Source organism: Petromyzon marinus, chromosome 53 (assembly GCF_048934315.1).
Source record: "Petromyzon marinus isolate PM22_M1 ecotype Great Lakes invasive population chromosome 53, UKy_Petmar_22M1.pri1.0, whole genome shotgun sequence".
NCBI lineage: Eukaryota > Metazoa > Chordata > Hyperoartia > Petromyzontiformes > Petromyzontidae > Petromyzon > Petromyzon marinus.
Genome location: NC_133719.1, coordinates 9,813,691 through 9,840,757, shown reverse-complemented (window position 1 = coordinate 9,840,757; position 27,067 = coordinate 9,813,691). Strand labels below are relative to the sequence as shown.

At 48.5% G+C, this 27,067-nt stretch overlaps 1 protein-coding gene across 4 annotated transcripts; it reads left to right on the top strand.

Moving 5' to 3' along the window:
* The first annotated feature begins 2,404 nt into the window (after positions 1 to 2,404).
* LIN9 (lin-9 DREAM MuvB core complex component) lies at positions 2,405 to 26,943 on the top strand. 4 transcript variants are annotated; one of them, XM_032974184.2, is made up of 16 exons: positions 2,411 to 2,566; positions 4,295 to 4,376; positions 7,526 to 7,558; positions 9,823 to 9,890; positions 10,494 to 10,601; positions 12,007 to 12,140; positions 13,810 to 13,935; positions 14,890 to 15,047; positions 16,586 to 16,719; positions 18,250 to 18,372; positions 19,357 to 19,458; positions 20,142 to 20,222; positions 20,926 to 21,051; positions 21,213 to 21,452; positions 21,728 to 21,822; positions 23,935 to 26,943. In XM_032974184.2, exons 5-16 carry the CDS (start codon positions 10,590 to 10,592, stop codon positions 24,050 to 24,052), a joined length of 1,449 nt encoding a protein of 482 aa, XP_032830075.1. In that variant the 5' UTR covers positions 2,411 to 2,566; positions 4,295 to 4,376; positions 7,526 to 7,558; positions 9,823 to 9,890; positions 10,494 to 10,589; the 3' UTR covers positions 24,053 to 26,943. The 4 variants fall into 4 exon arrangements, with proteins under 4 accessions (XP_032830073.2, XP_032830074.2, XP_032830072.1 ...); XM_032974182.2 differs by lacking the exon at positions 4,295 to 4,376 and having other exon boundaries at positions 2,405 to 2,566; positions 12,010 to 12,140; XM_032974181.2 differs by lacking the exon at positions 4,295 to 4,376 and having other exon boundaries at positions 2,407 to 2,566.
* The last annotated feature ends 124 nt before the right edge of the window (positions 26,944 to 27,067 follow it).

The window sequence follows — 27,067 nt, the reverse complement described above, 5'->3', positions numbered from 1 at the left end:
ACAACTGTGTGCCTATATGTGTGTCTCTCTGTGTATGTGTTATCTCTCTCTGCTTGTGTGTCTCCGTGTCTGTGTTTTGTCTCTCTCTCAAATTTTGCAATCTTTGGAAGAACGTAATCAACCAGGTGGGGGTGTTGACTCTTGTGTTGACCGACTCTCTGTGTTGTATTATATTTCCAAGTTTATTATGTTTGTTTTCTCAATCATTTGTACCTGATGGTGGTTGCTTGTGTTGCAATCGAAACGTCGTATTCTCTTATTATTTAATTGAATTTCTTTCTCCGTGACTTTACCGAAAGAACCAAAGAGTAATTCCTGCAGTCACGAAAGCTTCGAATCTAGTTTTAAATCCTATTGTGAACTGACAAAGCAGTGAAGCATCTTGCCCCAGCCTACACCATTGACATGCTGCACCCCCATATATCCCCTCAAGGTCATTAAGATCTGGGGATGCAGATCTTCTCTCTATTCCCAGGTCGAGGTTTCGGTCTATGGGTGACCGAGATTTTTCCCGTGTAGCCCCCAGGCTATGGAACGCTCTTGCACGAGATATCAGGATGTCTGCGGACATTTAAAACATGTGCCTTAAAACCTATTTATACGCTTCCGCATTTTTTGTTCATTTAGGAAATAATTTTAAAAATGTACTTATATTATTTTATGCGGAGTGCCCGCTGCTGTGTCCTGTATATCATTTTGAAGATCCAAGATGAAAAGCGCTTTTAAATGTAATAATTATTGGTCGCGAAAAGGCCTGTGTTAAACAATGCTTTGTAATTTAAATACATCCACGTTTGGCAAAATGCTTGGCAGTCTTGAGTTTGCTTGGATGTTGTGTTGTTACTCATTGAGCAACACGTGAGATCTGTAGGGCACCAAAGAATCATATCTCCCCGCTTAAATTGAGCTAATTATTTTGTGATGCTGCTTTGGCAGTGATGCGCAGACACAATTAACGTCGCACACAACATTCCTTTTAACACCGGCTAATGGGCGCATTGCCCGAAACGTTGCCTATATAAATGTGTGTGCCATGAAAAAGAGCCGTTGCTTTAAACATTATCTATTACATTCCCCTTTAAGGGCCACGGTGTTTTCGTGACAAATGCAGTTGAATTTATAAAGCGCGTGGTGGGGGTGGAGTCACGTCTTAACCAATCACCTTCTTTGTTGCCGATTATGGGCGGGCCAAGGTGTAAAGTTATTAACCAATCGCTACGAACCTTTGGCGAGGGAAGAGGGCAGTTTTCCTCATTACAGCCAATGAGCGCCTTCCCCGTCGATTTCTGGTGGGGCGGCGGGGGTGGCCGCTCCAGCGTCGACCAATTGCGCTCGTTAGATAGCGGGTGGAGGAGGCGGGATTTCGACGGAGAATGGGGGGGGGGGGGCATTAAAGGGGCGGAGTTAAGTGTTGAACCAATCACGAGGCGTTAAGGGATCGTGGTCGTGGGAGAGATGGCGATTCGCTCTATGGCGGGGCCATTGGTTTAAAAGTGGGGCATGGCCAATGTATCGACCAACCACAGCCTTCGTTCTGGTCGCGGGGCGTGGTTAACAGGAGACGAGGAAATGTCCTGTGAAGAAGGGCCGTTGCTCGAAACGTTGCTTTTGATATGCTTTTACTATTCGGGGTTATTGGCGAATGAGTTTTTTTTATTCAATGGGCTTGTGGCACCACTGTTTGAGCAGCATCACCAATTTTGTAAAGATCGAAATGATGGGTTCATGTAGAAATACCATGTTTCATTCAGATTATTGTTGGGTTGTATTGCTATTAAACATAGCGACTAGTATAGTGCTTCACGATTCATATGCTAATACAAATAAAATGTTAATCGGTAAGTTTTTCATCAATTATATAATTATCAGCCACCAAGGCTGGGGGAGGGGGTGAGTGGGCGTGTACCCTCCCCCAACATCCTTAATAACCAATCGCGGCCCCGCTCGGCGTTCAGGGTGTGTTTACACCCCACCTCTACCAATGGCGACCCGGCTCGGCGTTTGGGGGGGGGGAAAGTTGGATGAGTGGGCGTGTTTATCTTTCCCCCACCCTCCCCCACATCCTCAACCAATCGTGGCCCTGCTCGGCGGTCGGTGGGGGGGAATTCATGAATGGGCTTGTTTACACCTCCCCCCCCCAACATCCTCAAACAATCGCGGCTTTGCTCGGCGTTCGGGGGGAGGTGCATGGGTGGGCGTGTTTACATCCACCCCAACATCCTCAACCAATCACGGCTTCGCTCGGCGTTCGGGGGCGGATGTGCATGAGTGGGCGTGTTTACTCCCACCCCTCCCCCCGAACATCTTCAACCAATCGCGGCTTCGCTCGGCGTTCGGGGGCGGGGGGAAAGTTGCATGAGTGGGCGTGTATCTACCCCTCCCTCCCCCAACCTTAAACTTCGACCCACCAACCAATCGCTGCGGCGCTCCCGGGCGTCTCGGCTATCTCCGTCAATTTCCGTCCATTTCCGGCGGCGGCTCCCAGAGTTCCGCGCGCTCTTTGAAAAAGAGCGGTGCGTCCGGAGCAACATGGCGGCGGCGGCCGCCGAGCATCTCCTGGACGAGAGTGAGTGGGGCTCACCCACCCCTCACCACTCACCACCACCACTCACACCTCCTCACCACTCACCACCACCACTCACCTGCCTCACCGCCGTTACACTCTCGCGCTCACGAGTTAGCCGCGCCCCCTCTCTCCTTTTGAGGCGCTTCTCACCGCCGCCTGTGCAACGTTTCGTCGTCGGCACTGTCGTCTCGGCGTTGCGGCGTATTGGGTTAAGGTGGAGAGGATGGGGTGGGGGGTGTGGAGACCTTCATCTAGCAGTGGATTGACCAAGGCTCATGGTGTTGATGAGTGGTGGTTGTGAGGCGAGGGGGGAGTGAGCGCGTGTGGCGGTAGCGACCCCTTGCCCGTCACCGTCGCCCCCTTTAGGCCTTTGCGGTCACGTCAGCGCCCCCCCTCCCCCCCCCATCGCATTCAGCCCTGGGCAACTCCTTTTTTGTAGTTGTTTTAGTAAAACGAATTTGCGTGGAGTGAAAACCACCGCGATGAGGCATATCGGGTGCGAGTGCGCTCGCCACAAGGGCTGCTTCGCGGCGCAAGAGTTTTGAGGTTCCTGTAAGTGGGTGAAATAAATTTCTTAAAAGTCACTGGGGGGCGTGACGTCACGGCTTGAAGGTTTTAATCTCGCGTTGCGTTATTTGATGATTTTTTAAAGTGGCCTTGGTTGGGTTTTTTTATATTTTTCTTCCTCGTGAAGGAAGGATGCTCACTCGCGTGGAAACGGCCTTAGAACGCGCAGCCTAGATGCGCGGTCCGCAATCGTGTACATGTGCACATACACAATCTCCACTGTTGGATGATGGCCACGCCGTGACGATCGAGGTGTTGGTGTCGCCCTACTTTAACTTCACGAGGCCGGTCGGTACGGTAGGGTGACGGCGGTTAAGCGTAGAGGTATGGTCAAGGTGCAGCCCTGCAACTGATTGCTCACGCCACTGCCGGTGAGAGGAGGGCCTCCGCTAGAGGGAGCTCTAGGGAGCCATTCTAGAGGTATCATTCCAGATTTGAGGTTTTCGTGACTGCAAGGATCCTTACTCTTTGGTTCTTTCGGCAAAGTCACGTAGGTGAAAAATAAAAAAGTAATGAAAAAATAAAATAAATATCGCGACGTTTCGGGCGCAACACAAGCGCCCGTCATCAGGTGGGACCACCACAGCTAGGACCACCACAGCTAGGGCCACCACAGCTAGGACCACCACAGCTAGGGCCACCACAGCCAGGACCACCACAGCCAGGACCACCACAGCTAGGACCACCGCAGCAAGAAACAAGTGCTGGAATGGACGCACCTGATGACGGGCGCTTGTGTTGCGCCCGAAACGTCGCGATTTTTTGTAAATTTGTATTTCATTAAAATTTTTTTTATTTTTCTCCTACGTGACTTTACCGAAAGAACCAAAGAGTATGCATTCTAGGGGTAGTTTCCAACAACAGTGTTTTACTGCGCTACCAATTGCTGGTCATCATGTTGCCTCCGCAGCCTGTAATAATCTCTCGCATGCACGGCGATCACCCATCAGAGCAACCCTGCTGAGCTGATATCTTGAAGTCGGACGCGATCCACGTGATTTAGTCATAGGCGCCTACAAGTTTACAGCTCGTTTTTTAGGTTACTTATGACCTGGCCGCCTGCCGCTCCGTGTCCCTGAGCCCCTAAACTCTTGAACCTAAACCGCATCTGCTCCTCACTGCCCCCGACTTGCACGCTCACCCTCCTCCCCCCCCCACCAGTGACGTACGACCGGGGTTCACTCACCACCCCCTCGGCAGCTGTGAAGCCAGAGAGGTCACTCTCATCCCGGGCACGGCACCCGTGAGTCAATCTCCTTGAGTTTCCAACCTCCCAGTGCTCTTCCCAGTTGACCGGTTCTTGAGTCGGGGGGGGGGGGTTCACCGGGTACGTGCCTGGAAAGGGACAACCCATATCCCCTCCGGTGCGATTCATAATCATCATCAGTATAATATGGTCTCTGTGTGGCGCTTATGCGGTGGAGGCCACTGTGAGATGCACGGTCGGTCTTGATGTCTGCTTGTTCGGCTGAGAGCAGTGGTGGGGCTCAATTTTCGCATGGCCCGTAACTTCATGTCACACAATCTGCCACTTAATATCATGCGGCCAATGGCATTATTTCATATATGGCCGTGACTTCATATCATTCGTCCCGCGGTACTGGAGAGGAATTGTTTTCATTGTGGGTGTAATTGTTTCTTGCTCAGTCACATATAAAGGTGAGGCCTAATTATTTGCATTATTGGGTCACAGTGTGTGTAAACAGCCGGAAGTATTTGTAAGTCCTGTTTGGCCTTTGGTTAATTAAATTGCAGTATTGAAACCCCACCTCTGGCTCAGAGTAATTTCCTAAACGTGTTACAGATGTAACAGAAATGTCACTTTAAGACTGATTAATATTATGACTTTGCAAAAGTCCAAACGACTTGCGCTTTGAATTTTCATGAATGTTTCCAACTGCCCTGTATGTATTTATTAATGATGTGTTACCTACACTCTCCTGCTGTGAAGCAGCGAGTCTGTTACTATACATTCACATATTTAAGTACTATAGTAGCTAACGTGAATCCTAACTCCTGCGTTTGATTCCTGACTACGGCTAACATCAGTGACAAGTGACATCTAAACTGCTGCTGGATTTCCCCTTCATCCCACACTGTGGTGAAGTATGGTCACACTGTTCCTATGACCAACATATCGTGGGGGAGGCCTTCATACAGCAGTGGATTGGCAAAGGGTTTCCAATATTTTAGTAACTGGCAGTAGGGTTTGCTTACTCTTGGCGTTAGTGTCACTGCAGGAGGCAGATGACTTTGTTAATTGGTGATATAGCTCATATGTTTAAGATGTTTTGCACGAGACGTAAGCAACTTTGAATTTTACATTGACCCTTCCGTTTGAGTGAAACCAATCAACTTCCGGATCAAAATATTTGAGGGCCCAGATTCATACATTTTGGTTTTTGGGCATCTATCTGTTCCACATTCTAAGCTTTTTAGCTCTTGTAGAATATAATATAAGATTTTCATTTTTCACTCGTGGCATGTGCAGCCGTGTGTATTAAATGCAATTCTTTTTAAAATCTCAACCATGTTGGACAAGGGTTATTGCCAAGATAATTATCCCGCCTTATACTCTTATACTGTAAAATTGTCAATGACAGATGTGATGAATTTCTATTATTTGTATCTTGCACTGCTGTTAAAAGCACCCGGTGCATGATTTATACATTTGAATTACATTTATAATTTATATGTATGAATTGTATCTCTCCAAATACCAATAAGGGCTTGGTAATAGGATTCTTATTTACAAGCAGAGGTGTAAGACATTTTACTATTGGTATCGTTAACGCTGCCGTACCACAGATGTGGTGTTTTTTAATGCTGTGGTAGGCCAAGGCTTTTTGTAACTTGACCTTTAGCATACAGAGTATTTCAAGGAGGAGCGTAATAAAGGTGAAAGGCAGGGGTAGTATTTAAATAGTGAAAACGGTTTACAGACCATGTGGGTTCTACACGTACACGGTAAAGAAGATGAAAGCAAATTGAGAGTCTCATACGTGTACAGCTAATGTTGTCATTCTACTGTTGGATGAGGGCCTCTCCACGCGCTGCGGGTCATGAGTGTTATTTGATCATACTTCCCTTTGCTGGTCAGTGCGGGTATGGATGTAGGTTGAACATCTTTCACACCGTATGTAGCCAGCCGTGCTAATCCGCCACGCTGGTCAGTGCATGTTTGTATGTTAAGCTTCTTTCGCACAGTACGTAGCCAACCGTGGTAAACTACTATGCTGGTCAGTGCGGGTATGGATGTAGGTTGAACATCTTTCACACCGTATGTAGCCAACCGTGCTAATCCGCCACGCTGGTCAGTGCGGGTTTGTATGTTAAGCTTCTTTCTTACAGTACATAGCCAACCGTGGTAAACTACTATGCTGGTCAGTGTGGGTATGTATGTTGATATTACGAATTTGTAAATTTGCAGACATTTTAAAATAGTTGATTCCGAAGCGCATGATTCAATGTTTGTCTCAAAAGCATAACATTTTATTTAAATCTATGAAATTATCACTAATTGTTATTTTCCTTGAGCATACTACTAAACTTATTTCTCAAAGCAGTGCTTTTTGCAGCCCACATTATCTTGTATGGTGCCAAATTCTGTGTACCTAGACTACCGGAGTTAAATGTGGTCGCTGTGCACACGTGTAATCCAGCACTGTGGTGTAATCCAGCACTGTGGTGTAATCCAGCACTGTGGTGTAATTCAGCACTGTGGTGTAATCCAGCACTGTGGAGGCAGCGAGGGTTGGTGGCTCACACGGACGTTGTGATGAAACTCCCAGTGGGCGTCGAGCAGGTGCCGTACCAGGAAAAGGCGCTACAGCAAAACGTGGACGAATCTTTATGTGTGATGGGATAGTGTTGCCCCCTCGCATGTGCTTTTTCTCCGGGTGCTCTGCATTCCATCCAACGTATAAACAAACATGAATTGGCTGAAAACAAATTTAATATATAGAGGACCGCAGAGCTTGGGCAATTGTTGGCGCCAGCTCACCGCTTGGCTGCCTTCTCGTTTGTCTGTGGTTCCTCCTCGTGCTGCAGGCTCATTCTGCAGCATTTTACAAGTATGAATTATTATATTCTTGCAGCGGTTGTGTTTTCGGATTATGCTGCCATCACATGGAGTGAAATGTCAGACACGGAAACAGCACGTGGTACAACCCGAAAAATACACCGGAGAGGAATTGTTAATCAAATATAGAGCAAATATCAGAACCAAAAAAAGTTATTTCTAATCCTCGTAAATTATATATTCGCTCAGTGCTACGGGGGGTGTGTACAATGTTCACAGCAGAAGCAGCTGCCTCGGTTCCTCGTGATGGCAGTAAAGCGTAAACATGTGTCATCGTAATAAATAAATACGCGTGGTTCTTCTTGTTTCAGGCTCTTCGGCTGAAGCATTGGTTAGCCTGAAAGGTAAGACACACACTCAACCTGACGGCTCTCGCCACGCGGGCAAAACAAAATAAGAAACGCCCCTCCCAAGATAATGATAACATGTAAGAGATGAATGGTGCACTGCTCGGATTTTTTGTTGTTGTGGTTCACTGAGCGCAAACCAGTGGACCCTATCTGGGCGTCTGTGGAATCTGTGCCGACTTGTATGGAGTGTGTCCGTGTGTGTGTTTATGCCCCGGGTAGGTGGGGAGTGGTATTGTAGCAGTTAGCACACTGCGCTACGAACCCGGCGACTCGAGTTCGATTCCCGCTCACGGCAAACACCAATGACGATTATCTGAACCAGTTCTGGGGCTCCTCCCCTAGGTCGACTCAGCCTCAAATGAGTACCTGGCGCAGTGTGTAAGCATTGCCACTAGGGAGACAAAGTCCACCCACCCCCTCGTGTGCTGTGCTGGCCTTCATAGGTGCTCACTAACAGCACTTGCCTCAAAAGTCTGTTAAAGGCTATATGGGCAGATCTTTGTGTGTTTGTGCCGCATGTAGTAAGTGACGTGTGACTGACAATGGGGATAGTGTTGTCTTGAGCGTGTGTGTGCTTGTGGATTTGTACAATACAATGTGTAGTTTAAGAGCATCTAAATTTCACTGCTGTCTAAAGATGCTGTTCAGGAAAGGCGTTCATATTTATTTAATAGAGAAGAAAATCTTAGCCAGTCATAAGGGAAGCAAAAAAAAAGGAAGTTCTTGAAACTGGACTTGAAAAACCCGTGCCGGATTTCAACAGCACAGATGGTTGGGGGAAGGGAGTTAGTTTCTACACACGTTGTCTGTCGAATGGTTTTGTCGGGATTTGAGTACCGGTCAGTTTGGTGGTTTGAGTGGGGGTTGTGGAATTGAGTGGTTGATGGAAGAAACTTGTGGGTTTGGTTTTGTCGAATATTACCGAGAGCTGCCGTGTTTTTCCTATCCTTAAGTTTGTGGAATGAGCCGTTGCTTTGCATTTGTGGAGTGTTTGCTTGTGACTGGATTTTTGGAAGTCAGTGGCTGTATTACATGTTTGGAGTGGCTTTGGATTTGTGAAAAGTGCGGTTGTGGCTCTGTGGATGTGTCCACTGCGTTTGTTAAGTGTGCAGCTGTAGGGGTGTGGAGTGTTTGTGGCGGTGTGTTTTTGGTTAGTGTCTGCACGTGTGCGTTTGTGTGTGTTTTTGTTTATTAATATACTTAGAGCTTGTCTACGAGTTATTAAAAAATACGTGTAAATGATATGATAATGCTACATTTAGGCGAAGGAGGGAATGCATCTTCATGAACAAAACAAATTTGAAACAATACAAATCAGACAGTAGAAGGAAGCAAAAAATGTATACATTTGTGTGTGTGGGAGCGGTAGTGTCGTGGTTATCGCAATTGCGTGACGAATCCGGGAGTTTTATTCTTTACCACAGCTACCATCAGTGTTATTTATCTGGCTAGGTCCTAACCTAACAGTAAACTATTTATTTTACCAGGGAAGACCCAATGAGCTACGTAGCTCTTTTTCAGAAGCGACCTGACCACAAATGATAGCTCAACGAAATGGCTTGTCAGATAGAAATGTATAGCAGCAGCCAAATACTATAAAATCATTTTGATTCAAAATGTGGAGGGATAAACCGGGGGACATGGAGAAAAATCCACACAACCACGGGGTGAACATGCGAACTCTAAATATACAGGTGTCAGGGTCGAGATCGAATCCACAACCTCCTGTATACCAGTCGAAAGAGTTAACATCTCGCCATCGCAGCACCCTGGGCCTCCGTGAAGTTGGTTTGGCCTTTATTGATAATTACCCAGTGCGGTGTATTAACATCAGTACTGGGGAGGTAAAACTGTCTGGGCCTGGTGCTGGCTACACTACCCACTCGTGCACCATGCCATCCTTCATAGGTGTTTCTAACAGCACTTGCTCTAACAGGCTGTGTAGGCTAAAGGAGGATCTTTGCCTTATGTAGATGTATGTGTGCACATGTATTTCTGTATGTGTAAGTTGACACAGTGGGGAGAACAGGTGGTGCATCTGCCAGTCATCTCACAAGTCAAGTTAGTTAACCCATAAGACTTGGCCCTGTCCAGTGACCTGTCAGATGAAAGTCTGCGAGTTTTCACGTGGCCTCAAAGTGCACCTAGCCTGGCACAAGCACAGGTGACGTCACCGTCACTTTGCGGCGATTCGCGGCAGCAGTTGTACATATATAGTTTTGCTTGTGTTGTGCTTTTATGTATTTGTGTTTGCACAGAGGGTGGTCTATCAAGCCCATGGAGCCGTCGAACTCCCCCCCGCAAGGGCGCCGCGCAGCGAGACAGCGTGAGTCGTCCTTCTTTCAAACAACATGAACACGACATTCGTGCAATGCTGCATAACTGGTGAACTTTCACAGTTAAGAGTCCCGCTGTCTTGGCTTCACTTGCAATGCAGGTCAATGGTTCGATTCCCGCTCACGACGAACACCGGTGACAATTATCTGAACCAGTCCTGGGCCTCCGTTAGGTCGACTCAGCCTCAAATGAGTACCCACCCAGTGCGATGTGTAAACATCGCCACAGGGGAGACAAAGGCGGCCGGGCGTGGTGTTGGCCAACCACCCCCTCATGTGCCGTGCCGGCCTTCATAGGTACTGCTCGCTAACGGCACTTGCAGCAACAGTCTCATACAAGGCTATACGAGGAGGATCTCTGCGTAACATACGGGGAGCGGTAGTGTTGTAGTGGTTAGCCCACTATGCAACCAACGACACGAGTTCGATTCCCGACTCGTCCTTAAATAAGAAGAACCAGGTGTAGTTTATAAACATCAACCGTAATAGGTACTCGCTCGTTCGCGAGTACCTATTATGGAAAACAGCACTTGCCCCCAACGGTGTTCAAGGCCACACGGGGCGGGGGGGGGGGTCTTTGTGTGTGCGGGCAGCCCTCGAAGGTGCGCAAGAAGACGCGACTGCACTTCAGCGAAGATGAGGATTTCCTCCCGAGCACAAAGTCTCCGCGGAAGAACGCACGCGTTGTCATGATCCCACAGGTGTGGGTCCCCTCCCTCCCTCCCTCCCTCCCTCCCTCCCTCCCTCCCTCCCTCCCTCCCTCCCTCCCTCCCTCCCTCCCTCCCTCCCTCCCTCCCTCCCTCCCTCCCTCCCTCCCTCCCTCCCTCCCTCCCTCCCTCCCTCCCTCCCTCCCTCCCTCTTTTTCAGAAGCGAACCTGGCCACAAATGATAGCTCTCAACGACGTGGCTTATCACGTGGAAATTTATGGTAGCCAAATAATCTAAGCCACGTTGATTCTAAATGTGGAGGGAAAAAGCGGAGGACTCGGAGAAAGATAGACACGACCGGAGGGAGAACATGCAACTCCAAATATACGGGAACCTTCCACTTGTACATTAAGCAGTCCACCTCCTGAACCTCCTCCCATTCCTCTCTTAAAGTCTCATCTCTCTTATCCATCCTCTGCTCCCCTCACCCCTCCACTGCTTCCCGTCCCTCCCCTACCCTTTTCCTTATCTCTAAGTACCCCTCTATCGCTGTCAATCATTCCTCAATACCTGTCAACTGCATCGTTCCATTCTGTCATCGCTTTTAGTGTTGGCCCTCTGCAAATATAAATCGGTTTGGATCACCACACGAATCTTGTTGTGAAATCTCCCTTCCCGTGGGCGTCAAGGTGCCACAAACCCTGGCGCTCGACAGGCAGTACAGCAAGTGATCTGATGGCCATCTGTTTCCATCTGTACGAGGATAGAGCGTTGCCCCCCCCCCCCCCACCTCTAGCGCACGTGAATTTTCTCCAGGTGCTCTGGTTTCCTGCTACACGTATAAACACACTCATCGTTAATCGGCTAAAACAATCTTAAAATAAAAACCCAATGTAACAGGACCCTCCTGAAATAGTCCTACCATTCAGTGTGGCTTTCCTGGATAATTAAGTAATTTAAATGTGGGTTGGTGAAGGCATGGAGCATAGTTTATGAGATCTGATGATACCAGGAGCTTTGTTTGGAGGTAAAAAAAAATTCGAAAACGTTCCATCTCGTAAAAAATATTTTACCTCTTATAAAAAATTTTAAAATTAATTTCTTTAAAATGCTTTTTGTGTTCCGTTTTCTTATTCTTCGCCACACCTCCGATTAGCATGGTTAGCTACGTACGGTGCAAAATAAGCTCAACGTACATAATATACAAGGCTGTATTTAAACTTTTTCCAGTCTTTCGGTGTTTTCCAGGCACCACTTTTTAAAACACATTATCCAACTGCATGGCATTCAAAGCCTTCTGACGTCTCTATATTTCTGCCCTGAAAAGTAGGTCCATTGCGTGGAGTACGATGAGACTGCCACGTATTTCCATGCTAAGGCGGTAGTAATGGAGATGGTGGTGAAGGGAGTTTCAAAACTTTGCACTCCCCTCCACCCCACCCCTGTGCCCTGTTGCAGAAGTTGTCTGCGGGTCTCACCACTCCAGACAAACGCAGCGCGCAGAAGGTCGGCATCCGTCTCCGTAACCTCCTCAAGCTGCCCAAGGCTCACAAGTGGTGCATCTACGAGTGGTTCTACTCCAACATAGACAAGTAAGTGTGGCACTCTCTCTTGGACACACACACACGCGCACCCTTGCAGGCGTGCACGCGTTCGAATAACGCGCGCACGGGTGCAGCCACATAGGCGCACGTGTTAATTAATCCACATGCTAATGCACCACACGCATGCGTATTGATTCACATGTTTTTATTATGCTGGCACACAAAGTTGCGTTGTTTACAAACAAAAGCATTACCAAATATTATCAGAGGATGTTTGCATGTTCGCCACAAGTACGTGTGGTTAATGCAGACTTGATTCCTTGCTAAAGTTTTCTATTTGGTGTTTGAACATCTTAACACACCTGTTTTATTGCCAGAAAGGGTTAAACCTATTCCTATTTTCATAGAATTAGCAAATGCTTGCAAGTGTTGCATTGACAGATGTGCCTAAAAGCTATTTTAGTGGGCCTTGCCTGGTAAAATAAAAAGTAAATGTGAAATATTTTTTTAGAGTGACTTGTTGGTTGAAGACTTGTGTTATGGATTCTGGGCGTTGCATCTGTAGGATGCATGGCAAGTTTTGTCGCGATCGGTTTATGGGACGTAGAGTTTTTGGCCCATACCAGCGTGGATGGGCATATGGTCAATCCTAATATTTCCCCAGCATAGCCGCAAGTGGCCTCTTGGTTCCCTTCAAATGTGGTGTGAGCGCATTTTAACCGTGATTGTTGCAGTATTTTCCAATAAGTAGCACTTCCTGGAAGTTGACAGTGATTTGGCTTATCGAGATACTGACCCCTGCTGTAGCATTGTAGGATTTTCTACACCGGCTCAGAATTGCCCATGGAGTATATAAGCAAATTATTTGGCGATGCTGTTGCATTGACAGCGGTGCTCAAGCACAAAAAAAATCTCCAAAATTCATGAATAACAATGTGGCCTTGAAAGAAAAAGTATATAATAGGCGATATTTTAGGCAATGGCCCTTTATTATAGCATTTGAAGATGGGACATTACCCAAAATGTCAACTATTTTTAAATTTTTTATCCTGGCTTAAAGCTTTCGTGACTGCAGGAATTAATATTATATGGGTCTTTCGCTAAAGTCACGTAGATAGGTTCAAAGAAAATAACAAAAAACCACGACGGCATCAGATGACGACCGCTTATGTTGCGATCGAAACGTCGTAGTTTGTTGTATTTTATTTGAACCTATCTACGTGACTTTACCGAAAGACCCATAGAATACATTTGTATCCTTTTTAGGCTTCAGAGTTATTGACGAATAAGATTTTTTTTCCACAAACTGAATTGCTCACTTGCGTTCTTGACGGGGCGACACGGTGGCGAGGTGTTAACTTACCTCGCTTTGGATTACAGGAGGTCGTGGGTTCGATCCCAACTCTGATGCCATATTTCGAGTTTGCGTGTTCTCTCTGTGGTAGCATTGTTTTTTCCTCCGGGTCCTCTGGTTCAAGTATTTGGTTGCTATACATTTCCACGTGATAAGCCACTCTTTCAAGCTATCATTTGTGATGGTCAGATTCGCTTATGAAAAAGAGCTGTTGAGCTCAGTGGGCCTTACCTGGTAAAATCAAAACTAGATTTTAAAATAATAATAATGATTTTCAGTTACTTTTGTTGCTGGTGAAAACTTGTGCCCAAGGGTGGTGTGTGTGTCTGCCGTTTTCTCGCGCTCCTCCATGACGCCGGGCAGGCCTCTCTTCGAGGGCGACAATGACTTCTGCGTGTGCCTCAAGGAGTCGTTCCCTCAGCTGCGGACGAGACGCCTCTCCCGCGTCGAGTGGGGGAAGGTGCGGCGGCTCATGGGCAAGCCACGGCGGTACGCTCACGCGCACACCCCTGGCACGCGCCAGCTCGTGCACACGCCACCTCGCGCACACGCCAGCTCGCGCATCCCCCGTCGTGCGCACGCTGGCTTGTGCGCACCCCTAGGTGCACGCTAGCTCGTGCACGCTAGCTCGTGCTGGCTCGCGCGCACGCTAGCTCGCACGCACGGTTAACGCACACAGCTAGCACACGCCAACTCGCGCACAGACCAGCTCGCGCACACGCCAGCTCGCGCACACGCCAGCTCGCGCATACCCCCTCGTGCGCACGCTGGCTTGTGCGCACCCCTAGTGCACGCTAGCTCGCACGCACGGTTAACGCACACAGCTAGCGCATGCCAGCTCGCACACACGCTAGCTCGCACGCACGCTTAACGCAGACAGCTAGCACATGCGAGCTAGCACACACGGCTAGCGCACACGAGCATGTGCCCGTACACGGCTTTCGCACCCTGTTCATGTGCTGGCATGTATGGGCCTAGTGCACAATGGCATAAACACAGACAAGAGGTTATTACACATGCTAGCACACGCGACTAGCACGCACACGTGACTCGCACGTGCCGCACGTGCCTGGTGCACATGCAACCGCATCTCAAAATTCTGCATGACGAATAGTGGACGTAATTACTTTCTAGAGAGATTTCGGTCCGAGGCGAGAGGTACGAGAGTGTAATGAGAGGGAAGAGGTAGGAGATTACATGGATGAGGGAAGTGGAGTAAGATGAGAGAGGGAAGGGGAAGGAGCGTACGCCGATGGGCGTAGAGTGAGATGAGAGGCAGAGAGGGAGGGAAGGAGCTTAAATGAGGCAGGGGAGTCGACGGCACGGATGGCCAGGGGAGAAGGGAGGTCGTTCCAGACAATTGCGGGGGGGGCAGGAGCGGAGACCGAGCGTCCGTGCGCTGGGTCGAAGGTTGTGACCGGGTGCTTTGACCGTGTGTGCCAGGTGTTCGGAGGCTTTCTTCGCGGAGGAGCGAACGGCCCTCCTCCAGAAGAGGCACAAGATCCGGCAGCTGCAGCAGCAGAAGGTGACTGACCTGAGCTCCTTCAAGGAGCTGCCCGAGGAAATCCCGCTCCCGCTCGTCATCGGCACCAAAGTCACAGGTAACACGTCGTTCATGTGTCGCTTTAATTAATAATTGATGATTGCGTGCGTACAATTTGATGCATCTATCGTGATCGTAAGAATCGATTTTAATGGAGCCGTTCTCACATGCCTGCTGTATATGTGGGACGGTGCCATAGTGACTGAGAGAAAAAAATTGCTTCTGATATGTGCCAAGTGGTCTCTGAACCTAACTATGGGGTCCTCTGCTCAGTCAACTCAAAACTAATGTGATAATCTGGCATTTGTGTGGTGCACGCGCGATGGGGACCAGTAGTGTAGTGGTTAGTGCACTGCTCTACGAACTCCAGTGAGCTGAGTTCGTGTCGAATATTTGAACCTGTCCTGGACCTCTTCGAGGTCGACTCAGCTTTAAATGAGTACCCGGTGCATTGAGCAAAACATTACCACTGGGGAGACAAAGGTGGCCCTATGTGGTGCTAGCCACACCTGCCCCCCTCGTGCACCGTACGGCCTTTATAGGTGCTCGCTAACAGCACTTACCCCAACAGTCTATTTCAGGCTATATGGGGGATGTTTGTCTTTGGTATCTATGTTGAATTTTTTTTGCACGGTACGTAGCCAACCGTGCTAATCAGAAGTGCGTGGGAACAACAAACTAACACACAAAGTAGTTCTACAGAAATTCGTTTTCAATCTAGATGATTTAAAAGTGCATAGTTCCAGTGGCTTCCTAATATCGGAAGGAAGAGCATTCCAGACGGCCACGAAAGCGCATCTGAAAGCGTGCGATGCAGTGACCGTATTTTTTCAATGGTCAACCAAAAGCTGCTGCGAGGATGACCATAGTTCACGTGATGGTTTATGCTTTGGTGTGCGTGTGCACGCGTGTGTGTACGTGCGTGGGGAGAGGTAGTGTAGCGGTTAGCGCGCAGCGTTATGAACCTGGCGACTTGAGTTCGATTCCCCGCTCACGGCCAACACCAGTGACGATTATCTGAACTGGTCCTGGGCCTTCCCTAGGTCGACTCGCCCTCTATTGAGTACCTGGTGCGGTGTGTAAAAAAACATTGCCACTCGGAAGACAAAGGCCATCGGAGATGGTGCTGGCCACAACCGCCCCTCCACCCCCCCCCCCCCCCCCGCGTATGCCGATCCGAACTTCATAGGTGCTACTCGCTAACAGCACTTGGCTGAATCGTCTGTTGAAGCCATATGGGGGGGGGGATCTTTGTCTTTGAGCACCGCGGTGGCGAGATGTTACTCCCTTGCCTGGTATCCAGGAGGTCGTGGGTTCGATCCCTACCCTGATGCCTGTATATTTAGAGTTTGCATGTTCTCTTCGTGGTCGCCTGGATTATTCTCCAGGTCTTCCGGTTTTTCCCTCACCATTTATAATAATAAACGTGTGTTTTGAGTATTTGGCTGTTATAAATTTCCACGTGATAAGCCACTTTGTTGTGCTATCATTTTGTGATGGCCAGGTTGCTTCTTAAAACGAGCTGTATAGCTCAGTGGGGCCTCTACCTGGTAAAACAAGAAATATTTTAATAGTTTTCGCGTTGTGTGTGAGCAGCGCGCCTGCGGGGTCAGCACGACGGGCTCTTCACGGGGCAGATCGACGCGGTCGACACCATCAAAGCCACCTACCGCGTAACCTTCGATCGCCCGGGCCTCGGCACGCACACCATCCCCGACATCGAAGTCGTCGTACGTACACGGGGGGGGAGGGGGTGGGGGGGGGAGGGGGTGGGGGGGGAGGGGGGAGGGGGGAGGGTAGACTACCCACCCCCCATACATATTGGCGAGTGATTTGGCAGGCGAGGGAGGTGAGTGGTTGGTTGTACAGGTGAGTGGATGGTTGGATGGGTGAGTGGGTAGTTGGATGGTTGAGGTGGCAGTTTGTTGGGTTGAGAGAGGTCGGTGGGTTTTGGGTGGGAAAGTTGTTTGAGGTAGGTGATTACGTGAATGGGTAATACGGTACCCGAGGAACACTGGATCCATGCTGTATTTCTTAAATCCCACTTGAGTTAACGTCTTCCCATATTTAACAGTCCTCTTTATCATGCAAAATACCGCTGCTCCAGCCAATCAGTAGACCTTGATGTTCATAATACAGGTTTTTGGGTTAGATCGCGTAAGTACAAATGTGTCGTAACCATCCACCACCCGACAGCCACTAAGGTTTGTCGTGTAAACAAAACGTGCCACTTAGTTACTACTTCATCCCATCGTTGTTGGAGAGTAATTCCACAACATTTAGAATTATACTTACGCGATCTCGCCCCAAAACCTTTATGATATTGGTCGCGAAAGCCTGCATGTTAAACAGACCTAACGTTAAATTTCGATTTAAAGCTTTCGTGACTGCAAGGATTCATCTTCTTTGGTTCTTTCGGTAAAGTCACGTAGAGTGAGAATAAAATAAAATAACACGATAAAATTCTCACGACGTTTCGGCCACAACGTCGTGAGAATTTTATTGTGTTATTTTATTATGTTATTTTATTCTCATTCTACGTGACTTTGCCGAAAGAACCAAAGAAGATGAAACCTAACGTTGTCTCTAACCATAATTCTGTTTCCCATATATCGTCATGACATGCCCGTCAACGGGCCCATTTCTGCAGCCCATGGCACGAGGACCCATTCTCTCTCTTGCAGCAGTTTTTCTTATTTTGGTGCCCTTGAATCAAGGCAATAATATTTGGCGAGACCGAGAATCACAGACCAGCGCAACCCTTCGTGTTAGAGAAACGGTCCATGGAAGCAGATGTCGCAGAGCTACTTCTGAGATCCCTTCAAATGACCTCTGTTCAACACAGTAGGGGGCATCACTTTCCCACCAGCTCTGGCACTGAGAGTAACACGTTGATCCCACGACAGTCAAACCGATATTTTCCATTTTTCGAGCTGGAACATAACCAAATTATGTTGCAGATCCAACTTTATTGGGGATGGTATTTCTTTTGTGTCGTCGAGCTGAGACCATCAACACTGCTGCTGCACCTTGAACCTGGTTTTTAATCATACGCGTCTGCCACGATTCAAACCTCAAGATCTGAGCAATGCCAGCTCGGCATTCTGACTTCTAAGCCACCTCCCTCCCTCCCTCCTTCCCTCCCTCCCTCTTCCCAATATAGAAGAAGCAAAAAAAAAATATCGGTTACTCGGCACCTTGCTTCGTTCACCATGTCGTTTATTGTTTGTTTTAAACATTTACCCTCCTCCCTCCCGCAGAGCAACGAGCCGCAGGACAGCATGCCCATCTCGTCGTTTGCGCAAAAGCAGCGTCCCGTAAAAACCTTCAACAGCCCGCCACGTGTGCACTACAGCTCCATGGTGTTGGCCTCCCCGCTCGCGGTACGATCCGCGCTTACGCACGTTTACACGCACAAGTACAAACTTCCCTCCCGCGCCACGTAACCTGCGGAGATTATTGGGACGAGTGCCGTTTGCAAGCACCTATGAAGGCCGGCTCGGCGCTCTGGGGGCGGGGGGGGGGGGGGGCTTCCCCACGGTGCTGATATCGTCGCATAACAACAACCACCATTCGCCGCTAAGTGGAGGTGACCTCACCACGGCGCTTGTGCCAGGCTATGTGCACGTTAAGGCCATGTGACGTGTCGAACGCCCGCTGGCAGGAGGGCACGGGGCAGACCCAGGTGCCACGGGTTGACTGATTGAGCGGACTGGCCGATGCACCACCTGTGCCCTCTACTGTACCAAATGCGTCGCATGCACACACACATGCAAATGCGCACTCAGCCAAACAGACTTGAGAAGTGCTGTGAGGCAAGCATGGCACTTGATATTAATTGACCACACCGGATGCTCATTTTAAGGCTGGGCAGACCTTGGGAAGGCTGCAGGACTGTTTCAAATATTTGCCACATATGTTAGCTGTGCTGGGAGTCGAACGGAGAGGTTGTTGCGTTCGTAGCACGGTGAGCTTACCACTGTGCCACCTTTACACTGCTTGTGTGTATAAAACAGGTTCACGTACGCACGCACTCCAATGCAGTTGCACGCATGCGCATTGCTCTTTGAACCCTGGCTACCCAAGTTCAATTCCCGCTCACGGCCAACACCAGTGACGATTATCTGAACCGGTCGACTCGACCTCAAATGAGGCGTGTGGTAAACATCGCGACTGGGGAGACAAAGGCGGCCGGGCGTGGTGCTGGCCACCCACCCCCTCGTGTGCCGTGCCAGCCTTCATAGGTGCTCGCTAACAGCACTTGCCCCAACAGTCTGTTAAGGCTACACAGGGGATAATTGTCTTTGTTGTGTCACCCAGGACCTTAAGGCTACACAGGGGATAATTGTCTTTGTTGTGTCACCCAGGACCCGCTGCTGGGCCAAGTCGAGTGGAAATCTCGCCTCGGGGCACCCGGGCCGGACAGCAATATCCTCGGCGGCTTCCCCATCAACTTTCTCGTTCAAGTCGTGAGTTCACGCACGCACGGGCGCGTGAGTGAGAGGCAGCGCGTAACGATGCCCATTTGGCCACGCAACAACAATAACCTCGACCGGCAGCAACAGCAGCAGCACAGCTTATTACTCCAGATGCCTGTTTGGAAATAATAATGATTTGATTACACGTAGGCTTTGCCCAATTCTTATAGTGGAAGGCTGTCATGAAGGCGCTGTGTTTCACAGTCATTCGGAGACAATGTTGCTTTGCGTAGTTCCAATTGAGTAATTTGCAGGTACATTTTTAGAATTTTGGGCGACCGCGCCGGCACACAATGTCACACTCATCTTTCGAGTGACGTCAGGTGACCTGTATTGTCTACTCTACAGCTTGCGGCGTATATTTTAGGGTTGTTACACCTCCGGTAATAACAAGCGCCTACTGCTCGGGGCCACATCACTCTGAGGAACAGGAAGAGGAGGAGTGCATTTATTTGCCAACAAGTGTACTTTGGGTAAATCAAATTAATTAGGAAGAAAAGTGGTTGTGCTTGGCCAGGACACGTTATGGCTGAGATGATTGACGGAGTGGCAGCCAAAGGAAGGAAAAGGCGCCCAAGAGGGACGGGCGCAGGAGATGTATGGTTTGGAATTATTGCACCGTGCCCTGTTCCTGTCATGACCCCTCTGTCCCTACCTCCGTCCCTGCTGTGCAGACGCGGCTGTCCAAAATCCTGATGACGAAGAAAGATTACATCAAACAGCTCAAGGAGATGAACACGGAGGGCGAGAAGCTGGTAAGAGACCGTCACACTAAACTATAAACTTTTTTTTATTTAACTCCACTTTTTAATTTACCAGGTAAGGCTCACTGAGCTATATATCTCTTTTTCAGAAGGGACCTGGCCACAAATGATAGCTCAAACAAGTGGCTTATCAAGTGGAAATTTATAGTAGCCAAATACTCTAAATACATGTTCTAAATGTGGAAGGAAAAACCGGAGGCCCCGGAGAAAAATCCATGACCACAAGGGAGAACACGCAAACTCCAAATATACAGCAGGCGTCAGGGTTCGGATCGAACCCACGACCTCCTGCATACCAGGCGAGGTAGTTAACAACTCACCACTGGCGCCCCCCACACGACATACCTCTGTGTGTGACGTCGTTTTGTGCATAAGGCCGCGTAGTCGGTTGCATTGTTGATCAGAATATTTAGACTGGAGGATGGTTTGTGTGCAAGCGAGATCACGTGATCGTGTGGTGGAGCAGTTGTGCAGCTGAGGGTTTGTGTGCGCGTGTGATCATGCGGTAGAGCGGATTCGGGGTTGCTTGGATGTCGAGGATTTGTGTTTGACCGATGAGCGTGTGATTGTTGCGAATGCACGCTCGAATGTTTATTCGAGTGCCATCGTACAGTTGTGTGTCGGGTTTCGTGACTGCGTGGTGAAGAGTTTGTGAACGGTCACGTGATTGAGCGGTTGTGCTGTTGCGTTGCAGCGGTCGTATTCGGAGCCATTCGGGATCGACTTCCAGAAGCGGTATGCCACCATCGTGCTGGGCCTGGAGAACCTCAACAAGGACCTCAATCACATCCTGCTCAACGTGCAGCAGTACTGCTACCAGGTGCAGCTACTCACAGCTGTAACTCCGCGGAAAATTTTGTCTCGCGGTCCGGTGCATTTCCGGGATGTGTTGCTTTCCCTCGACATGATGTGTGACATTTCCATAATGGCGGGGGGGGGGGCGGGGGGGTGTTCTTCGTGTTGGCACATGCGCTCGTACAGCTAGCCCCCCAGCAGGGCCTGCAGCCCATGGACCAGCCGACGGAGATGCGGCGCCAGTGCCTGGAGGAGGCGCAGGAGATGGTGAGAGATGTCGGCAGGTCGGGGGTGGGACGCGGTGGTGCCACGTCGGCGATTACAACGGGAGGGGGAGGAGCTGGGGAGCGCGTGGCATCCGGGGATGACACAGAGGGACTCAGGGAGCTGGTGGCTCGGCTCTCGGCGCTCCTCCTGCAGATCAAGGTGCGAGGAAGCGCGCGCGCGCGCTTGCGTAATTGACACGTTTTGTTTGCTTGACAAATCTTACTAATTGGCTGTGTCGGGTGGTGGCGGGTTTAACGACACATTTATATTTGCGCGATCTAACCCAAAAAAATCCTCTTGTAGGTAATATTGGTCTCGAAAGCCTACGTGTTAAAACCCATTATTGATTTAAGTTATACGCGAAAGACGAAATGTGCTTACAGAGCAAAGCGGTCTGATCGCTTTTCTTCCCGCCTGCCCCCTCCCCGACACAGAGGCTGGCGGAGAGTGACCTCAACTCGTTTGAATTTAAGTCTCTGACAGACTCGTTGGACGAAATCCGCAGCTCGCTGGACCCTACCAACATCAGGTGATACTCGGGCACGTGAGGGGGGTAGTGTTGATTTCAAGAGATAATTTGTCATCGGTGTGTTTCGTCTGGCTGTCCAGAATCACAATATTTATTTCTACTGGGGGAATCTGATGAGCTATAAAGCTCTTTTTCAGATGTCCAGTAGGGGCGGGTAAGAACGTTACAACAACAAACAGTACAAAAACACGATAGTACTGCAAAGTACAAGAAAGGTCAACAAATCACCTTAACACTTACAAATACAAAACACTAAACCAAAGCCCACTGAGGTATTAACTTATTTTTCATAAGCGACCTGGCCACACATAATAGCTCAAGAAAGTGGCCCTTAATTTGGACGTTTATAGCACCAAAATAATCAAAATAATCTCAATGGATGTTTCTGAATGTGGAGGGGAAAAACCGGGGGACCCGGATAACAAAAAATCCACGCGACCACAGGGAGAACATGCAAACTCCAAATATACAGGGGTCGGGATTGAACCCACGAACTCCTGTATACCAGGCGGGGAAGATCACATCACACCATATGATGTGGCAAGAGCGGTATTGCGTTTGCCCGCCCGTTGCGTCTGTGAAAAGGGCTGTGTAGCTCATTGCCTTCATCCAGTATAAATAAATACAGTAAAACCTTGGATTGCGAGCATAATTCGTTCCGGAAACGTGTTTGTAATCCAAAGCACTCGTATATCAAAGCACTCGTATATCAGTTGTGATCACGTGACGCTCGGCAGACAAAGCGTATACGTACTACTCGTATTGCAAGACCTCGCTCGTTTATCAAATTAATATTTATTTAAAAAATTTGCTCGTCTGGCAAAACACTCGCAGACCAAGTTACTCGCAATCCAAGGTTTTACTGTATTCTGATCCAGAGATGTTCACGTTTCAGAGGCCGCCACCTCTTGCCTGCAATCTAGCACAGTTGGAGAGGGTTGTTGGATCACACGAATCTTGTGAAAATTCCTTTCCCGTCGGCATTGAGTGGCCTATAAACCCTGGCAAGTGGACTCCTCTTCATCGGTTCCGGCTCCCTCCCAGTGGGCGTCGAGAAGATGCCGTAACTGTAGTTCTGCCGAGGGATGGCAGTACAGAAAAGTCTGGACTAAGCTCTATCAGTGCGGGGGGCAGGGGGGAGAGATAGTGATCTAGGTGTTCTGGTTTCCTCCCGCATCTAAAGTGTGTTAACCAAAAATGATTGCCGTCTGCTTCACAGTTTAAACGTTAAAGATCCTGTTACGTTATTTGAATTGGCGTCGGCAACGTGTGTGCCGTCGTCACGGTCCCACATTTACTGAATGTGAACGTTGTCTGCAACATCACCATGCATCGGAAGACTAAATCAGTCTATAGAACATAGCGTATTTGTGATATAAGCATGGCGAGAAAACGCCTAGTGTGCTCGTTTTCATTATTAACGGACTTGCGGCACAGAATCGCATAGCATCAGGTCTTTAACATAGGCGTTATTTGCGCTGTTATAGTTTCTAAATGTTCTTACGCGGCTTGTTGGTGCGATATATAAATATAGAGCTCGTGTGACGAATCATCCCGTCGTTATCCTTGTAATTCAGCGCATCCACCCGTACTGTTGTGGAAATTTCACCGCTGCGACACGGACTTGACTTTTGTTGTCTACTTTATAGCAACGGTTGCCTTGAAGTTGACTGCTCTTGCAAAGTACATCTGCAGCCCTTTGGTCAAATCCACAGCTGGATGATGGCCCTCCCCACCCCTTCCCTCCATCCTCCTCACGTTGTGCAGGTCGGGGGGGGATATTTCACCATACCTGACCACGTCGGTCAGCGTCACTTGTGAAGGCTTGGGGAGCATGGATGTTGGGTTGCTTGCACTGCTCTCTGCTGACAGCATAGCCCCTCAGCAGGCCGTAAAGGCCACCTAACCAGGCACTATCCGGGCTCAACCCGAGGTCTGACGAGGTCGGGTGCATTCTGGGGGATTTTGAGCGGAGGCGCTGTTGCTTATTAAAATTGACACGGGCAGCGAACAAATCGGCGCGCGTTTGCCTAATTGGTCTACGTTGCTGCGACTGGGGGGGTGGCGGTGGTTAACGGAGATTTTACTCGCGTGCGATTTGTGCTGCTCCAGTTGCTTTCAGAACAACGTGGAGATCCACGTGGCGCACATCCAGAGTGGCCTGAGCCAGATGGGAAACCTGCACGCGTTCGCCTCCAACCTCACCGAGGCAGAGTGGGAGAGACCGTGACCACAGTTCTGCCCTGTGTCGCCATGTACAACAACAACAATGTCACGCACACGCACTCACGCAACCGTACTCGTCCACGTAACGTCACACACACGTCCACCGTACACAACCACAGAGCGACAAAGACAAAGATATGCCCCCCGTATAGCCTTAACAGACTGTTGGGGCAAGTGCCGTTATTGAGCACCTATGATGGCCAGCACGGCACACGAGGTGGTGGGTGGCCAGGACCATGCCCGGCCGCCTTTGTCTGCTCAGTGGCGAGATTTTCAACACCGCACCAGATACTAATTTGAGGCTGAGCAGACCTAGGAGAGATCTAAAACAGGTTCAGATAATCGTCACTGGCGTTGGCCGTGAGCGGGAATCGAACTCGGGACGCCGGGTTTGAGCGCAACGCACCAACCGCTACACTACCACTCCCGATAGAGCGACACAACCACAGAGCGACACACCACACACAGCATTACACATCCATGCCACCACACACATCCACGTAGCTTTCACACACCAAGGCAGACATCTTGATAGCGTCTGACACACACACGCCACCGCACACAATCCACCACTGCTTTCTGCACATACGCACACTGCCCTAATAGTCCGCATCCACGCCACATCCCGTACTCATTGACCACATCTCGTAGAAAATGACAAACACCCACATTACGATGCCATACATCACCATCACCACAGACATCCACACGACAGCACCACACTAAAACACAATACACATGCCACACTATGACACTGCAGACGTCAACACTCGCACATCAGACACCGACAACACAACAACACTTCAACACCTCAGACATACATATCCTTTATTTAACGATGATAAGAATTAATAATCTAATTTTATATAGCGTCATTCATACTGTTGTATCTCAAAACGCCATACTATATTTAAGTTTTACGTAAAAAGGTGCAAAGAAATCCTAAACAGAAAGACCACTGAACAGGATTTATTAAGTACATCATGCAAATTACAAGTACTAGGCTAGGAGAGAGTCTAAAAGGTGTCTAAAAAGTTGCTTGTAGTGCGAACCAGGTCAAACGCTCAGCAGCTCACGCTGCCAGCCGAGAACATCAACCCACAAACCAACACCAGGAAGTTTATCCCAGCTCCTCAGGCACAGGCCAGGGGTAAAATCCTTAGGGCGGGTGGCAGTCAAACAACTACCCGTTAAGTCGTTTAAAGACGCACACTCTCCACAACCAAGACATTCGGAGGTGAATAAAATGTTTTTAAACCAGGATTTACACTTTGGAGTGGAATCTGGCGGGTATGAAGTGGAAGTGGTGCCAATGCAGACTTGAGGGGGATGAAAATGTAAACGCTCGTCCGCCTGTAGTAATTTTCTTCTTGGGTGTAGTTAGCAACTCCAGGCCAGATGAGCGAAGGTCACGGGCAGTGGCGGAGGCAGAAATGAGAGGGGGAAAGAGATGAGCGAGGGAGAGTCCGTGCAAGATTTAAAACACTAAGTGTGATCCTAAATTTTATTTCATAGTGGATGGGGGGAGGGGGGAAGCCAATGAAGTGAACATAAGCTGGCGGGTGTAGGTAATGTGATGACGTTCATGGCTATGATTAAGAGCTGTTGCAGTGGTATTTTGAACATATTTGAGTCAATGAATGACAAAACGCGGAATGGCCATATAAGGAGGGGATTAGAGTCACGGTCATTTACGTCCGTGGATCTTGTGCGTATTATAAACTACGCTTATTCATTACAGTCATCAAGCCTGGAGATTAACGAATACACGAATGATCGGTTCAGCAGCGGTGTGAGAGGCAATTTCGAATGCAGGGGATATCTTGCGAAGATGTAAATTGGTAGTCTGACAGGTGAAATGTGTGGTGAGAATAGGTCAGCTCAGAACCCAGGATGACCCCCAGATTGTGTGCCTGTTTTCTAAATTTCAGCTCTAGTTGAGTAAATTAACAGTAGGTGGCTGTTTACTTATTTTATGTGGCCGATGAAGCAGGACTACTCGATGTTCGCTCATAGGTGATTTGCCCATTTTCTTTCTTTAAGAGTTGTTCAATTGCAGATACGCTGCCATAAGTTTATTTTGGGCAGTGTGACGTTATGTTAGTCGCACACAGGAGTGTCTATTTTACACTCATGCATTAACCGCATATTCGGTGATTTGTGTGGATATGGCTAAACTTACTCGGCAGTAAGTGACCTTTTAAAATCTCTCTAGCTTTGCCATGAAGTGCTAGGAGCTTCTTCAAGAACTGTACCTCAAGAAGCTCCCAGAATGTGGTGCGAAACGTCGGACATCATGCTGAACAACAACACAAACATCTAAAAAAATACATCGCAGGGCTATTCAAACAAAAAGATTGCAACGGACCTCAATGAATATTTGATGTTATAAGTTGGCAGAAAGCCGTCTTATAAAGACCGCACACTGGTGCTGAATTGAAAATAAATAGCACCATAAACCTGAAACATTGCGTGCTAGGATGGATAGCAGGTTAATTACTGTGAAAGGCGCTATGTAAAAAATATTGTTAGTTGTGCGAGTGTGTATGTGTGTGTGTACGATCCTTTGTGTTCTGAGGGTGGTGGTGTTGATAATTCTCAACACTTAGAGAGGTCTGTGTGCGTTATAGTATAATACTCCAGGAAGCTCTGTAAAGAATGAGTTCGATTTTTTTGTTTTGCAAACAGATTATATAAAAAAAACTAATATTTGAGTATGTATTTTTAAAACAAAACAGATCAATTTTAAATGCCCTTTCGGAACGCTGTAATTTTTATTGTATTGTCAATTTCTTCTGTAGAAAGTTGTAGTGCTATACTGTCTAATGTCCCTCTAAAATGTATCTTCGTGACAGCATATATATATTTAAATGTGTAAATAAAGCATCAACTTGCTGTGGGTGTGTACGTGTATTCCAAATATTCTTAGCACGGTTGGCACCTCGGATTAGCACGGTTGGGCTGTCTACGGTCAGGGGCCGAAAACTCCAAGGGCCTACGAAAAAAAAATGTTGACCAT